This window comes from Saccopteryx bilineata, chromosome 3 (genome assembly GCF_036850765.1).
Source record: "Saccopteryx bilineata isolate mSacBil1 chromosome 3, mSacBil1_pri_phased_curated, whole genome shotgun sequence".
Lineage (NCBI taxonomy): Eukaryota > Metazoa > Chordata > Mammalia > Chiroptera > Emballonuridae > Saccopteryx > Saccopteryx bilineata.
Window position 1 is genome coordinate 49,364,378 of NC_089492.1, and position 17,610 is coordinate 49,381,987.

General features: G+C 31.8%; 1 protein-coding gene across 2 annotated transcripts; it reads left to right on the plus strand.

Moving 5' to 3' along the window:
* The first annotated feature begins 7,637 nt into the window (after positions 1–7,637).
* Positions 7,638–11,616, plus strand: PPDPFL (pancreatic progenitor cell differentiation and proliferation factor like). 2 transcript variants are annotated; one of them, XM_066264651.1, is made up of 5 exons: positions 7,638–7,784; positions 8,081–8,193; positions 10,246–10,311; positions 10,416–10,515; positions 11,277–11,616. In XM_066264651.1, the coding sequence occupies exons 2-5, from the start codon at positions 8,139–8,141 to the stop codon at positions 11,287–11,289; spliced, it is 234 nt and encodes a 77-aa protein (XP_066120748.1). In that variant the 5' UTR covers positions 7,638–7,784; positions 8,081–8,138; the 3' UTR covers positions 11,290–11,616. The 2 variants fall into 2 exon arrangements, with proteins under 2 accessions (XP_066120748.1, XP_066120747.1); XM_066264650.1 differs by having other exon boundaries at positions 7,638–7,780.
* The last annotated feature ends 5,994 nt before the right edge of the window (positions 11,617–17,610 follow it).

Here is a 17,610-nt window from a genome sequence, read left to right on the forward strand (position 1 = left end):
TAGTATTCTGTTTAGGATTTTTACATCTGTATTCATTAGAGATATTGGTCTGTAGTCTTCTATTTTTGTGTTGTCCTTGCCACATTTTGGTATCTGGGTTATGTTGGTCTCATTAAGTGTGTTAGGGAGTATTGTTTCTTCTTCTATTTTTTGGAAGACTTTAAGAAGGATAGGTAGAAAATCTTGGAATGTTTGGTAGAATTCACTATTGAAGTCATCTGGTCCTGGACTTTAATTTTTGAGGAAGTTTTTGACACATGTTTCTCCCTGCTTATTTTTCTGTCTTGATTTTTTATTTCTTCATGACTTAGTCTAGAAAAATTATACAGGTCTAAGCATTTATTGATTTTTTATAAAGTATTGAATTTGGTGGCATATAATCTTCCATAGTATTCTACTATGGCCTATGATGTTTCTAGTAATTCCTCCTCTTTCATTTCAAATTATGTGTATGAGTTTTTTCTCTTTTTCCTTTGTGAGTCTAGCCAGAGGTTTGTCAATTTTATTGATCTTTTCAAAGAACCAGCTCTTCATTGTATTAATCTTTTTTGTTGCATTTTTGTTCTTATTTTTTTAATTCTACTATACTTCAGGAAATATTAAAGAATATTATTCAACCAGATACAAAGAAAAAAACTAAATCAAAACTATCAATACAAGTAAAAGCTCCAACAAGGTCACACAATATAACAAGGATAATCTGTGACAAAACTAACATAGAATGGAGCAGATAAAGATCTGCAGTAGTAAAGGAAGATGGAGTGCAGAAACACTCATAAGTCAAAAGACTTTTATACATATGAAAATTTTTCTCTTAATAACTTAATGGTGATCACCCATGAAAAAGCCACTACTAAAACACATAGCTTAAAAAAAAGAAGAAACAAGAGAAAGAAGTATGGAATACTATCAAACAAACAAAAAAAAACTGACAGAAACACAAAAGACAACAACCAAACGAGACTCAAATTTACCAGAAAGCAAGATATAAAATGGCTATAAGAAATTTTCAAGCACCAATAATTATCCTAAAGGTAAAGAGACTGAACTCACCAATAAAGAGGCACAGAGTAGCAGATTAGTTTAAAAATCTAAACTTAATCTTATGCTGCTGCCTTCAAGACACATATCTAAGCTGCAAGGACAAGAGTAGACTCAAAGTGAAAGGCTAGAAAATAATGCTCCAAGCGAATAGCACCCAAAGAAAAGCAGGTGAAGCCACACTATTATCTGACAATGCTGACTTCAAGACAACAAAAGTAACAAGAAACAAAGATGGACATTTTATGATGATTACGGGTACATTGTATCAAGAAGACAACACACACACACACACACACACACACACACACACACACACACACATGCACAAAATCAATGGGGCACCAAAATATATAAAACAACTATTAACTGATCTAATAATAGAAACAGACAAAAACAAAATCATATTTGGAGATCTCGACACACCATTGATGGCTTTAGATAGATTTTCCGAAAAGAAAATCAATAAAGAAATATTGGCCTGAATAGGCAGTTGCACAGTGGATAGAGAGTCAGCCTGGGAAGCAAAGGACCCAGGTCCAAAACCCTGAAGTCACCAGCTTGAGCACAGGTTCACCAGTTTAATTGAGGGGTAACTGGCTTGAGTGTGGGATCGTAGACATGACCCCATGGATGCTCACTTGAGCCCAAAGGTTGCTAGCTTGAGCAAAGCGCCACTGACTCAGCTAGAGTCCCCTGATCAAGGTATATATGAGGAGCAATCAACGAATAACTAAGGTGCTGCAGTGAAGAATCAATGCTTCTCATCTTTCTCCCTTTCTGTCTGTCTATCCCTGTCTGTTTCCACCTTGCTAAAAGAAAGAAAAATAAATATTGGCTTTAAACAACACACTAGACCAAATGAACATAATAGACATTTACAGGACATTTTATTCCAGAACATCAGTTTATACATTCTACTCCAGTGTACATGGAATATTCTCCAAGACTGACCATAGTTGAGCCACAAAACTAACATCAACAAATTCAAGAAGGTTAAAATTATACAGTGGTCCCTTGTCTATCACTGGAGTTAGTTTCCAGAGCCCCCCATGGTAGCAGAAAATCAATGAAGTAGCAAACGTATTTATTTTATTATTTATATATACTTTAAGGTTTTACAAACCCCACATTTGTATAAACCTTTCCCACACTGTTATTAACCATTCCCATACATATTTTGTGATTATTTTAATCACAAAAATGATTAAAATAATAAACATAAAAATACCTATATACTTCAAAATCCCGTGATACAACAAAATTCACGATACAAAATTAAATATATACAATATAAAAATCCACAATACAGTGAGACCACAAAAAGTGAACCATGATATGGCGAGGGATGACTATACCAAGCATATTTTCTGACCATAAGATTTTGAAATTAGAATTCAACTGCAAAAGGAAAATAAGAAACTACAAAAATGTGGAAATTCAACAACATACTTTAAAAAATTGACTGGATTAAGGAAGAAATAAAAGCAGAGATCAGAAGATATATATAGACAAATGAGAATGACAACATGACATATCAAAATTTCTGGGATACAGTGAAAGCAATAATAAAAAGGTATGTATATCATTACAGGGTTATATCAAGAAATAAGAGAGAACCCAAGTAAACAACATAATTTCACATCTAAAAGAACTAGAAAAAAAAAGAACATAGGCAATCCAAAGTCATCAGAGGAAAGGAATTGGTAAAAAAATAGAGCAGAACTAAATGAAAAACAAAATTTGGGGGGAAAGCTTATGAACCAGAAGTCAGTAAGAGAAGGTACTCCAAACCCCAGACTTCCATTATTCCTCCAGGAAGCACACATTGTCAGGATTTTCTAGTGGATGTGCTTTAATACTTCATTCATTCTAGTGGTTCTCCATTCTGTTACAGTAATACAACTTTTTCAGTGAAGAACTAAACAGATTGCTTGCTAAAGGGCAGACTGGACTTGGAGTGCCTATTTTTTAGTGAAATTGGCTAGGAAAACAAGCAGCCCAGCTCTTGGATTGTGAGGATGTTGCAATTTTAGCTTCTTGGGCTGGGGAAGTTCACTATGGCTATTCCTCCTCCCAATCACCACTCAAGTCATTCATTGACCAGAAAAACTTCTCATAAACTTTCAGGATCACACTGAATAATTTTGCTTCTAAGATCAAGTTCTCTGTGTTTCTTATTGATTTTATAAATTCCCTGTCCATTATTCTCTCAATAAATTATTTCTCTGTTTCTAGGTGGAATCGGTTTCTCTTGGGAACAACCATGATAATTGACTAATAGACTATATGAAACTCAAAGAAATAAAAAACTTAAACAAAAGAATGAATTATATATTTTGGGACTGGATTAAGATCTCAAATAAAGTAAGATATTATTATTTTCACTTTATATATTAGATGTAGAGGTTCAGAGATATTTGGTGTCTAATTATTGGTAATTTTCCCTACATCAGTTATTAAATAAACATGTTTTAAAGCATATATCCATACTTTTTAAAAGTTCCTGGTAACATTCAGTTGCAGCATTAGTTATTATAGGCAACTAATATGTGTTTAATAAGTCACGTTTACTGGTCTGAATATTACTATATAATGTCTTTGGCATATTGTATTATAACTGCAGATTAAAATGAAATCTAGACAGTTTAAAACTTCCAGGACAATCAGATATTTATCTTCTTATACTGCACGATTGTCCAATTGGCCATGACAGCACAGGGCCATAATAAATTATCTACAAGCTTAACAACTTTGTTTGTTATGATTTCCATGCTCCACACAAAAGCAATCTGATATCTATTTACTACTTCATTCAATGTCTATAAAATTGAAAAGAATAAGAGGATCTTACATGTGATAAAGAGATCACTTACCAAAGCATTTGACTTTAATACTTCTTCTTAAATCTGTCTTTTTCTTTTCTATATGAGGTGTTATTTGGGAGCATTTTGCAACTTGTCTGAACAGACATGGGAATGATAGCTTCATCTTCCATGTTGGATTGAGGTGTGTCATCACACTGGGCAGTCCCTTTCTTGTTATTATCAAAGAGAAATATTAATACAACCCTTTTCTAGGACAAAAAGAAAGCAATGAAAATGTGGTTGTAGCTAATTTTAACAGATATTTAAAGAGCATCAATCAGAAAACATTTAGGTAAAAATTAGTCTCACTATATCATTGTAATAGCATGGAAGTTTGAGCAGCTGACATTTTAATTATTAGCTAAGGATGTAATCTCCATTACCATATATAGGTGTTAGTTTTATCAGATTTTTAGGAAACGTGCATATGTGTAGGGTTTTGTGTTGGGCATTACTAAAGCAAAAATGAATAGAGTACACTCCACCTTTAAAGAGCTCTCATATTCTAATGCCTGACAAACAAATAAGTAAATGTGAGTACTGTTATAATAGAAAGTACAAAAACTAGAATTAGGTGGATACAATCTTTGTATCACTAGGAAAGAGGTGAGTGACATAGTAGATTGGAGTGATGCAGGAGTCAGAAAGCAATAAAAGTTATCTCCTACTCACGATGAACCTACAAACTGACATTCCAAAACTTAAGAAATCTGATGTTAAGAAAGACAACTGACAGATAAATCACAGTGGTAAAAAAAGTATATTAGATTAAGTTAATTTTATGGAAGAGTCTAATCAAGATTTTATAATGACCATGTAATGAATGATCAAAGAAACAAATGAAGGAATAATGGGGAAAAAAAGCTTAAAAGCACAATAAAAAGTAGATTGGGTAGATGTAATTAAAAAAAAACTATCTAGAAATACTATAAAAAGATGTAACTGACATTTTTAAAACCTCAAAAGACAGAATAAATTTTTATTGGACATACTTAAAGAAGTTGTAAACTGAAAGAAATGTGAAATTTATTCAGAATACAGTAGATTCATAAAATTGACACTATAATTTATATTTGTGTAAAATTTGTATAAAATTTTTAAAAGCATATGTATATATGTGTTTAAAACATGAAGACTATAAAGGAAGACCCTTATCTCTCACTAATAGGAGATCCAGAAATAGAGAATGGGGGTATGATGGACATGGTAGATTAAATTATTGTTCAGCAAATATTGACTCTCCTCATACTTCCAATCCTTTATAATAGTAGTGTATGTCCCTAGTTCATAGATGTTTGTTCTAGGTATACGATGCTTAGTCAATGGAGTACTGTATAGGCAAATGTGACTGTACCCAACCTAGATGTAAAAGTCAATGAGTATTTTCAATATTCTCTGGGAGTTTCAATGTAACGATAGGTAAACAAAACAAAATTCCATGTACTAGGTAGCTGCATGCTCTCCAGAACAATCAGTGGCACATGAAATTGATCAAAATTCCTGGCCTGAAGTCACATTTAAATCATCCAAATCTTAACCAGCCTGCAGAACTGCTTGGAAGAACCTCTTCAGCTAATCTGCAAATGTGTAAGCACATTTACTACTTGTATCAACTAATATAAGAAATCTAAGCTTATATTTATATGCCACTTCCTGGTGTATGTGCATGTGTATTTATGATGTATTATTGTGAGATCTAATTAATACAATGTAAAAGCAACATTTGAAGAAAAAATAACTTAGAATTCTCCAAAGCAAAGAAGATGAGCTACATTCTGAGTACAGTACAAAATTAATAAAGCAAATTTTATATTTAGACAAATCTAGACCTACAAAGTATTAAAATCATTATTTTATGCCCATAGCTCCAAAATGATATAATTAGATGATGCAATCACATGAGAACTGGTTTATCCAGCAGTAACATTGGTAAGTATATATGGCATTTGCTTAACAATATTAAATAACACAATATAGTAGACCCATATAATCATTATATGCAACAGATAAAAATATTTATTATTCTCAAATATAGAGAAAGCCATTGAGTAGTCTGTGGCCGCTGTTTATCCCAGGAACTAGACCCTAGGCCAGAACAGAGGTTGCTTTCTGCAAACAAACCCCTTTAAAGACTGTCTGATCATAACTGACGATTACTATGACATAAATAAACACTATTCTTTTGCCTCTTGGTATGTTCTGGTTTCTGAAATAGGCTATTGTCTTGACCTGGTGAAGCATATAAAGTAATTTCCATACTTGATAGCATTCGTGTACTTGTCCCATTGACTACCTCGACCCCCATAATTCTTTCTCCTATAAAATTCTCTGGGCTCCTGTCAAGAGGTGTGGGGATCCATTTCATCTTGTAGCCAACCAAGACATGTCTGGTATGTATCTTTATTTAATAAACTCTATTAATCACTAAACTAGAGTGTCCAAAAGAGGTAGATTTTTAGCTTTGGGGCTTTTCCCTGGTCTGAGTGTACTAACAGCCACGAAAAAAACTATTTCAAAGAATGATCCAAAATTAAACATTCTTTCTTGACAATACACTACAGTTAATTTCTAAATCTCAAAGAAAGAATAATTTAAAAATTTATACATTTGGGGAAAAAAAGCATCCTTAAATAATTAAAATGTTTCAGAAATATCATAATGATAGTTACAAAATATTTTAAATATCAATAAATAACACTAAGAATAATCTAAAAGTAAATAAAAAGAAAACAGACAATAATGAAATATACAATCAAGAAACAAATAAAAAAAGACCAAAAAGTTCTTGAAAAGAATTAATAGAATAAACTCCTTCAAAGCTAATCAAGATAAAAAGAAAAAAATGTAAATAATAATAATAATTAATAATAATAATATACAGGAGCCATAACCCGGTAGAACAGACATTCAAAGAGAACCATAATGACATACTAAAAGAAATGTTTGAATAAATTTGAACTTAGCTGATGTAATTTTATATAATGCTACATTACCAAACTTGATTTGAACTGGTTAAACCAGTAGCCACCAAATAAATTGAAAGAGTAATTGAGAATCCCATCAATGTAAAGAGGAGCCATATTTGATCCACAGGTAAACTAAATCTATGAAATAGCAGAATCGTTTATACAAGAAATATTACTAACCTTAAACTAAAATTAGCTTTTTTATTAATTAATAATACTGATATAAGTGATAAATACATAATTTTCCCTATACCCATAATTTCTGTTTTGTATCATTCTCACTGGAATTTCTAACTCATCCATCCATCAGATTCTATGTGTATGTCCCTTCCTATGAAGACTTAATGTTTCACATTGTTCTCTGTGATCCCGACTTTTTCTTTCGTGATGTATTTGTGAATATGTCCAATATTCACAGCTGGTATGCAGCCTGTCTGTTGTGCCCCATCTTGAGCCCAGCATAGTGCTTTCCCCAGAATGTATGGTTGTATCCAATGCTGAGAGGATATGTGGTTATTACCTCCTTCCCTGTAGAAAGCAGCAATCATATCTGTGACCTTATAGAGGACAAGTGCAATTATCTGGGCCAAGTTTGTCTCTGCTGTGCGTTGTCTAACTTGGTACATTGGCATGATCAAGAACTGACAGGCAGAGAGCTTCCCCACACTGCCTCTGGCTGACAGTGAACTTTGCCTCGGTTCACCCACAGCTCAGGTTTCAGCCTTCCAAATATAAGGTGTGCTTATGAGGCGCAGACCACATTCAGAGTCACTGCTCAGTGTCTCCGAGTCTGTCTGAGCAACGCAATCTATCCTGATTACTACAAATTGATTGTTTCAAATAAAGCATTTTCTGAGGAAACTTTAGAATTATCTTTATTTAAAAAGAATAAATTGGAAAAAAGAGGTAGGTGAGTGACTATATCATGGCTGTGTTAATATTTTTTCTCTGATCTTTAAGTTTATTTCAGAAGAAATAAGTTACAGGCATTGTTTGTAGTTGGATACATTTTTGTCTTGCTTTTCCAAATAATTACACTCATTGATTGCATTTTTTGTTTATTGCAATACATTTGATTATAAACTTTTTAATTCTTTTTATCAGATATTTATTACATGGTATTAAATATTGTTGCTTTGCAAAAAATATTCATGTAAAAAAAAGAAAGAGAACTCTATGTTATTAATATCAACCTCTCTTTCACAGTCACTGTTTCTCAGACTGCTGTTCACAGTCTCTTTGGAGCTCATTCACAAGGGAAGAAATGGCCTCAGTACCTTCCATAGGTTGCCTTTTGGCCAAAAATCAGTATTATCGAAGTAAGTGATATCATTACTAGAAGTTACCCCTAGAGAATATGATTTGAGTTTATATCTGTAGGCTATTAATAACTCATGTATTGTGTCTTGATCAGATTTCAAGGTAGAAGAATAAAAATTATTGGTGGCAGTGAAAGAAATAGGAATAGAACTCACCAGAGAACTCTCTGAATCAATATTATCAAAGAAGACTTTTTTTTGGGGGGGGGGTTAACTATGTTATATTGTATTGATAAAACTGTAACACTTATAAGTAAGTTAATATCAGTTTATATTTCATAATTATATTTAATTTCAAGATCTTGATTTTAATAGGATACATTAACAACTGACAATTTTACATAAATAAAATATTTATTTCTTAGAAAAGAAGGGATAGCGTAAGTATGTTTCAGAGCTTTTCTAATTTCCACTTTGCTGCGATGGATAATGTTAGCATCTATCATGCCAGTTTTATTTATGTCTATCAATTTCTGAGTATTTATAGCTGAATAGAAAAGTGTAGTTTCTTAAGGAAAATTTAGAAATTTCATTAAATAAAAATGACCATTTTAAAACCAAATTATTAGTTATTGAAAATATGCCAGTTTAATGTTAAAAATACTCTTATTTCAATGTGCTTCCAACTATGTGTTAAAAACATCTACATTTTATGACAAAGTTAAACTATGCCCATTGTTATAGCCACAAGTTATTTTTATATTTGGGTCTTTATAAAAACTTACAGATTTCAAATACAAATATAATAACACAAATAAACTTTATTTTTAAAAATAATAACTTCATTTCTAATTTGATAGCCTTTGCATGTTATTTAAATATATACACATGTAATATTTCTTTTTGTTTGTTTCTTCTGAAGTAAGAAGCAGGAAGGCAGAGAGACAGACTCTTGCATACGTCCAACGGGGATCCACCTGGCATGCCCACCAGGGGCGATGCTCTGCCTCTCTGGGGCATTGCTACGTTGCAAAAGAGCCATTCTAGCACCTGAGGTGGAGGCCAAGGAGCCATCCTCAGTGCCCGGGCCAACTTTGCTCCAATGGAGCCTTGGCTGCGGGAGGGGAAGATAGAGACAAAAAGAAAGGAGGGGGAAGGGGGTAAAAAAAGAGGATGGGCACTTCTTCTCTGTGCCCTGGCTAGAAATCAAATCCAAGACTTCCATATACCAGGCCGACACTCTACCACTGAGCTAAACAGCCAAGGCCTGTAACACATTTTTTTTTAATTTTTAAATTTCGTTTAGAAAATTAAATTTAACAGTGTGACTTTGATCAATAAGAGTACATAGGTTTCAGGTGAAAATTTGTATAGCATTTGAACTTTTCATTATGTTGTATGCCCATCACCCAAAGTCAAATCATTTTCCATCAACTTATATTTATCCTTCTTTATATCTTCCCCCTACCTTTACCCCTGTTCCCATCCCCTCCATCCCCCTCTCCCTGGTAACCACTTCATTCTTATCTATATTCAGGATTCTCAGTATTATATTCCACCTATGTGTGAAATCATACAGTTCTGAGCTTTTTCTGATTTTCTTATTTCACTCAGTATAATGTTCTCAAGTCCATCCATGTTGTAAATGGCACTATGCCATCATTTCTTATGGCTGAGTAGTATTCCATTGTATATATGTACCACATCTTCTTTATCAAATCCTCAATCAAGAGATTCTGGGTTTTTTTTTCCATGTTCTGGCTGCACATAATATTTCTAATGCAGTAAAATAATATTTATTCTTGATTTTGTACTACCTAAACTTTAAAAATTGACATTTATAACATATTTTCAATTCTATTTTTGTATCTATGGAGATTGAGAGATAGAATTCTACCATGGAAAGGGATATACTGTATTAGTAAACAATGTAATATGCTTTATTATTCTGGAAGACTTTTTATTTGATTGATAATTTATTTAATTATTAAATTCTTAAATGTATGAGCTAGAAGTAAATAATTTCATACCATACTACTTTAGTGTTAATGGATAAATGAGATGTGTCTTTTTGCTTATTATGTATTTGTTCACTTATTGTTTCTTTTGCAGAGGCCAGTATTTCTTCAGTTAGCTCTGACACTATTAATTTCATAGATGAAGACAAATTTCACCAAGGTAGTTTATTTTTATTTTTTTGCAGCATGACCCTCATTATTTCTCTTTGTTTTTAATCTTTCAAATGTGTTTGATAAGGGCATAATATAAATTTTATTTGATAGGGTTACCTGAAGTGGCAGAATCCACCTGGTGGTTTAAATCCTTTTTTAATTCTGAACCTGTGTTTCCAAATGAAATAAGAAAAGATCTGTCTGCTAGTGGGTAAGTTTTAGCCTTTTCTGGTAAGGATATTTTTTGCTCAGTGAATGAATTAATGCACATAATAATTATTAACCAATAAAGATAAAATTGTTTTTCTTGAGAATGGTAAATTAAAGGCTTTGATATAAATCATACTTGTGGGATGGAGATGGAGAATACAGTTGCTCCCATTCTAGTTAACCATCAGTCAGATTATGGGTACTTGGTCTCATTCTATCACTAAAGAGTGATTGAAAATCATATGCCAATTTTTATTACTTTCTAGTGGGGATGCTTGGGAATCAGAGGCAAGGTTCTAAATGTGTTTTTAAACACCTTCTGGAAACCAATAACAGTTACCTAGTTGCTATCTTAAACAACCTAGGTTAGTCCCACTGCCAGTTTTTTAAAAGTACGTATTTTGTTTTTTAGATAACGATTGATACTAACACTGATGACCACTCACTAACTGGAATTAAAGGAATAAATAATAATAGTGTTCATAAACTCTAATGTTAAGGGGTTTAATTAATTTTCTAATGTAATAAGTTTAAAATTGAATTAATTAAATATTGACACTTTTAAAAATCAAAGTAAGACTTTTTTAAATGATGCATTCTTTACTCTATTAAATATATTGATTTGAATTATCTAGGTATTTTATATATTTTCTGCTTTACTTTGTCATCAAAGACTACTTACCTTACAGATAAGCATTTCTCAGCTAATTATCTTTGTATTGCATTCAATACAAAATTGTAACAACTGTCTATTTTATACAGCACTAATTATTGATTCTGACAATCAAAATGACTCTGCCTGCTGATCTGCTACAAACTTAAACAACACTCTTCAGCTCTCAAGCTATTCCAGATGATGCTTCTACATTGTACAATAAAAAGACAAAAACCTGCCGTAGATCTCATTTATTAAACAAGATCAAAACAGCCACATTTTTTTCAAAACTAAAAATTGCTCTAAGTGGCTTTAGCTTCATGGAGAACATTAGAAAAGCATGGTTTTAGAAACATGTGCCCTTGTAAAGTAATGAGTCTTCAGATGTAATAGGTTTTTCATTATCTATATTGTTTTTCCCCACAAAATTCAACATTATTATTATTTCTTTTAATTTTCAAAAAAAATTGTGAGATTCCTTTTATGTTTGCGGAAGGACTTATTATGCCTTAAAAGTGAAGCATTTATAACTAACATAATGGCTTAAAGATAATTGGATTCAAAGATATAGAAGTGTTACATTTTATTTTTAGTTATGAACATTGGAAATAGCAAACATACTCATAAATGCATTACATGTTAAAGATATTACTCTACATCTTAACCAATTGGTTTTGTATAGACTTTATTTTTTTTTAATTTTAACAATATTTAACAACACAGATAATTAAAATGATACAATGTTAACTAAAAAGCAAGATAACCTACATATGGTGTGATATGAGTTGCATTAAAATATATCTATGCATAAGATTAAAAGACAATGTAACAAAATAATAACTGGCTAATTTTGGAGATGAGATTATGGGAGGTTTTTATTTTCTTCTTTATATTTTTCTGTATCTCAAATTTTCTAATACAATCAGTTTTTGTGTTTAGTTAGAAAATAATAAAATGTATTTTAAAAAGGCACTGGAATAAATTTTCTGAACATGACTATAGCCTGCATTAGTTTATTTTGTACTTTCCTCAATTTTGGGTAGATAGTAAATAAGTTTCAATTTAAAAGTTTCTATATACTGCTTGTAAATATCTTTCAATGTGAAATGATAAATGTGTGGAAATTAGGGATGATGAACTTAATCAGAAGTAGATAATCACTATCACTATGGTGTTTTGTGGTTGATGTTGCATTAAACAATCTGTAGAACATACATGATTATTTATTATCTACCTGTCTTTTTATTCCACTACATAACCATAATAAAACACCAAGACTATTCTGTGATAACTTATTACCCTGTCTTCCTAAATGGAAAATGCATTCTTTCAATTTTGCGGCCCTTTATAACTTTACTGCCAATGAAGGTTGCTCAAATATCTTTTTGGCCCAATAAGATATCATTGTTTACATATTATTGCTTGTTCTAGTTGCTTTAATTTTAATTTTTTATATTTTCATAGGCTAGTTAATGTTTTAGACTATATATTTCACTTGGCTTTAGTCTAAAATTACATTACTTGAAAGTTGATTTTTTTCTAAACTGAGAGAAAAATATAGTAAGCAAAAAGGTAAAATTCTAGGATGATTATTTTTTAGAATGTCTTGTTTTACTTTAATATTAACAAATTCCTTTTTACTTAATGACTGGGTATACATTTTGTTTTGTTTTGTTTTGGTTTGGGGGTTTTTGGGTTTTTTTTGGTATTTTTCCAAAGTTAGAAGCAGGGAGGCAAACAGACTCCCACATGCGCCCAACTGGGATCTACTTGGCATGTGCACCAGGGGGCAATGTTCTGCCTCTCTGGGCATTGCTCCACTGTAGCTGGAGCCATCCTAGCACCTGAGGTGGAGAACATGGAATCGTCCTCAGTGCCTAGGCTAACTTTGCTCCAATGGAGCCTTGGCTGCAGGAGGGGAAGAGAAAGAAGAGGGGGAAGGGTGGAGAAGTAAATGGGCACTTCTTCTGTGTGCCCGGCTAGGAATTGAACCCAGGACCTCCACACGCCAGGCCAATGCTCTACTGCTGAGCCAACCGGCCAGGGCCATGACTGGGTATATGATTCTGTGTGAACAGATTGCTTGTTTAGATTATTTGATAAATTTTTCCAAAGTGTAAAATTTTTTTTTACATTAAATAGTATTACTTTTACTAAAAGTTATCATTTAAAGTAGGTGAATTTTATATAGAATTTAAAATCAAACATATCATATGATTATACATAGTTATGCAGCATTTTAGATCAATTAATACACATGGCCTTACCAGGAGTCGCGCAGTGGATAGAGAATTGACCTGGGATGCTGAGGACCCAGGTTTGAAATCCTGAAGTCACCAGCTTGAGTGCCTGCTCATCTGGCTTGAGAAGAGGCTAACCAGCTTGAGCATGGGATGGAAACCTTGAATGTGAGATCATAACATGATCCCAAGGTCACTGGCTTGGGCAAAGTGTTACTGGCTTGGCTTGAGTACCTGGTCAAGGTATGTATGAGAAGCAATCAATGACAACTAAATTGATGTACTAAGAGTTGATGCTTCTTTCTCTCTCTTGCTCTCTACTTATGCTCTCTCTCAAGAAAAATAAATAAATACATATGCACACATAAATATGTGAGAATAGGTAGATATATCAATAGATACTATAAGGAATCTTCCTGAAAAGTAATGTTAATGTGAATTCTTATAAAATTATTTAAAAATTAAAAGCATTTCTGTGTGCTATCCTAGAGTTTCTACAGAATTAACCCTTTGAGTAGTATGAACATTCATGTACATCTTCGTGCCTCCTGACCATCCAGAGTACAATCGTACGAAAAATTTTATTTTAAAAATGTGGAAGGCAACATTAAAAAAAGGCAAATGTTATTTTCTTCTTGTTTCCATAAACTAGTTATCAAACATTGTTTTTAGTTAATAAAACTGGAACTAATTTCATTTTTCGAAAAAAGCTCACTCATACAAGCGTGAAAAAAATTCACTACTCAAAGGGTTGAAATTATAAAAATAAATAACACAAACAAAAATTTTTATAAGTAAATTTCAGTTAATTGCTTTTAATGTAATTTTATTACAATTTAGACATATCAGGGCTGTCTTTAAAAACTACTTCACACATTGGTCTCACCATAACTACGTTGTTTTAGATAAAATATTTTCTGCTAGGCTCTATATTGCCTATCAGTAGTGAAGACTAAATATATTAGAGAGATGTCATAACTCCAAATAACATGAGATGATCATTCTATGATCATTGTAATCTAATATCATAAAATTTTATTTTACATGGCTAAGATTTCTATATTAAATATAACAAGGTTCATCGCAGCATTATTCACGATAGCCAAATCATGAAAACAACCAGTGTCCCTTGAATAGAGGATTGTATAATGAAGATGTGGTACATGTATGGAACAGAACACTACTCAGCTATAAGAATGATCAAATGTTGCCATTTATGACAACATGTATGGACCTTGAGAATATGAAGCTAAGTGAAATAAGAAAATTAGAAAAAGCTAAGAACTACATGATTTCACACATAGGTGGAATATAAAACTGAGACTCATTGACATAGAAAAAAATGGAGTGGTCACTAGTGGGAGGGGAGTAAGGGAGAGGTCAGTAAAAAGGAACCAATACACAGTGAAGGAAAATGACTTGATTTTGGGTAAAGAGCACACAACACAACAAACAGTGCAAATGCTGCAGAGATGTTTACCTGAAACCTATGTGTTCTTATGGACCAAGTCACCCCCTTAAATTTAATTTTTAAATAAATTTTTAAAAATAAAAATAATAAAATAAAAATAAATTCCTAGTGTTGCTTCTCCATTTTTGCATTTGCTCTTTTCTTTCCTCCTCTGGAGAAATCATTCTTCAATTTGGAAAGATTGTCCCAAACTCTTATTCTTTATAGTTACTATCAGAGGTTTGTTCTATCTACATAGGAAACTTCATAGGATTTGATAATCTACAGCAGCACATTACCAAAAATCTCTGGGAAAAAGATGGTTGAAGGCAGTTTTTGTCATTCCAAACAAGGTCACATTGTGATCTCTCTAGCACTATGAGACAGGGACATACTACTTCTCTGGCTTTTTCTAGCAGGTAATTCTTGAAGTAAAAAGCATATATATATATATATATATATATATATATATTCTATATATACCATTCTGAGTATCACTCCTAATTCTCAGACACAATACACTTTACACAAATATTATTAAAGAAAAGTTTTATTAAATATAATCATTAGAGACTTTAAAACTCAAAATAGAGATAATTTATTATTCAGTATAGCTTTTGTTACTTTTTTCTAACATCTAGATAAGGGCTTGAACCAGTGGCTATATAAGAAATCAGATTAATCTGGTTTGTCAAATAATCTTTGCTTTGTCAAATAATTAAATCATTGCTGTCTGGTGAACATCTTTAATTTTAGAAAAATCTAAGAGACGTTAAGAAATTTTAATTTTTAATTCTCTTAAGTAAAAGAAACCCTACCTTTTTTTGTTGTTGTTGTCAGGTTATGCCATCTCTTTCCATTCCTTACTTATCCTCTTTCCTCCCCAAATCTGGCAGCCAAAAGATTTATACTACCATAGTCCAGATTCGACATCCAGAGATGAAAAAGACTATGTGGTGAAATGTCGAATTTTCTATTTTACTAAAATTGAATACATTTTATAACTAGTTTGATTGAACTTTCCAAACAGTCTACTAATAAATACATTTTATTAGCTAATAAACCTTCAATAGTTATATATTTTATTAGTACTACCTTTTATGTATTTCATTAATTCTAGCCACAGTCAAGGTAACAGACAAAATATAAATGTGTTTTGCAGTTCTTGCTATATGTTTCATTTGCTTATATAAGAATTTATTTTAAAATAACCATGTAATTTATCATAAATATTTATCACTGACTAAAATCTTAGAGATATTTGTTTGGCATTAACAATTAATAATCTTCAAGGCTCTATTTTATTTTCACTGTTTACTCTGCTTTGTTTCTGTTCTAACACTTCAAATATTTTATACAATTTTTGATTATGACCCTTACTTGAGCTGTTTTAAATATTTAATAAGCAATTGATAGAATATATTCAAGCCAATAAACTGTTCTGATATCTAAAACTGGTATACTGCTGAAAAATAATAGCAGATATAATAATCTAGGTTGCAGTTTGATTGCAAAAGATCAAGACACCAAGTGCAGACAAATCATTAAAGGCAGATTATGGCACAAGATTATATAATACCACAATTCAAAAAATGAACATTTGGAGATGGAGTACTTGGCAGAAACTGTTGAATTAATTTTCACTGAGATCTTGTACTAGTCAATGAACTTTTCTGATCCACTTTTCCTATTTGATAAAAGGCAAAGTTCACTTTTTAATTTCCAGTGTCTCTTTTATTATTAACCTCCTTTGGGGTCAGATGGTACAGTGCTGTATTAAGATAACCAAGCAGCATATTAAACCTGCAGGAATAGCAAGTAGGAAAAGAGGTCAAGAGTGGAATATTTTCTATAGGAAGAATTGGAATGGAAGATGGGGATAATGAGGAAGGACTGTAGATCCAAAAGAGTGGGGTATGTTAGAAGGAGTCAAATTATTGACCAGACATGAGGATATATGGGTATGGAAAGAGAAAGGACCCAGTAAATGAAATTCATTTCTAATGTTGGAGATGAAAAAAAATGAACGAATCAGTATACAGTTTCAAGTTAATTTCAGCAGAGCAGTTGTGACTTGGAGCTGAGCCTGTGTCACTATGTTATAGTGACTTTAAATGCAAAAGTAAGAGATGAAGCAAGTAAATTTTATTTATTTGCTATTTATTTTAATTTTAAAAGCATACAAAAGTGAGAAATGAAGCACATAAAATTTATTTTTTTATTTAAAATTTAGAAGTATCTAAGAATCACATAGACTACTTATTAATGAAGGATATTCCAAGTCCCTAGTACCAGAAATTTTGCATCAGCAGACTCAGGTATAGACTTAAGAATTTTCTTAATTTCTTATATGAACTCACAAAATACCATATGTTCAGTTTAGAAAGAGGAAATTAGAGCAACCAGCAAAGTTGATCATTATGGGATTATGAAATGCATTTGATCTAAACTGCTGATATATTACTCAAAGTTTTGCTCATTATCCTTCTTAGTATTTAATGGCACTTATTGCGTAAACTATTTATATTCAATTCTATAATAGTCTCTGTACTTAAAAAGGTGTTAACATTAATTAAGTAAGTTAGAATGAAGAGACATTTTACACAGATAAATAAAAAATCAATTTCTGATTTTATCAACTTTTTTTTTTTTAGTTCAATAGAAGTGTCTTTATTTATTTATTTTTTTAATAAATTTTTATTAATGGTAATGGGATGACATTAATAAATCAGGGTACATATATTCAAAGAA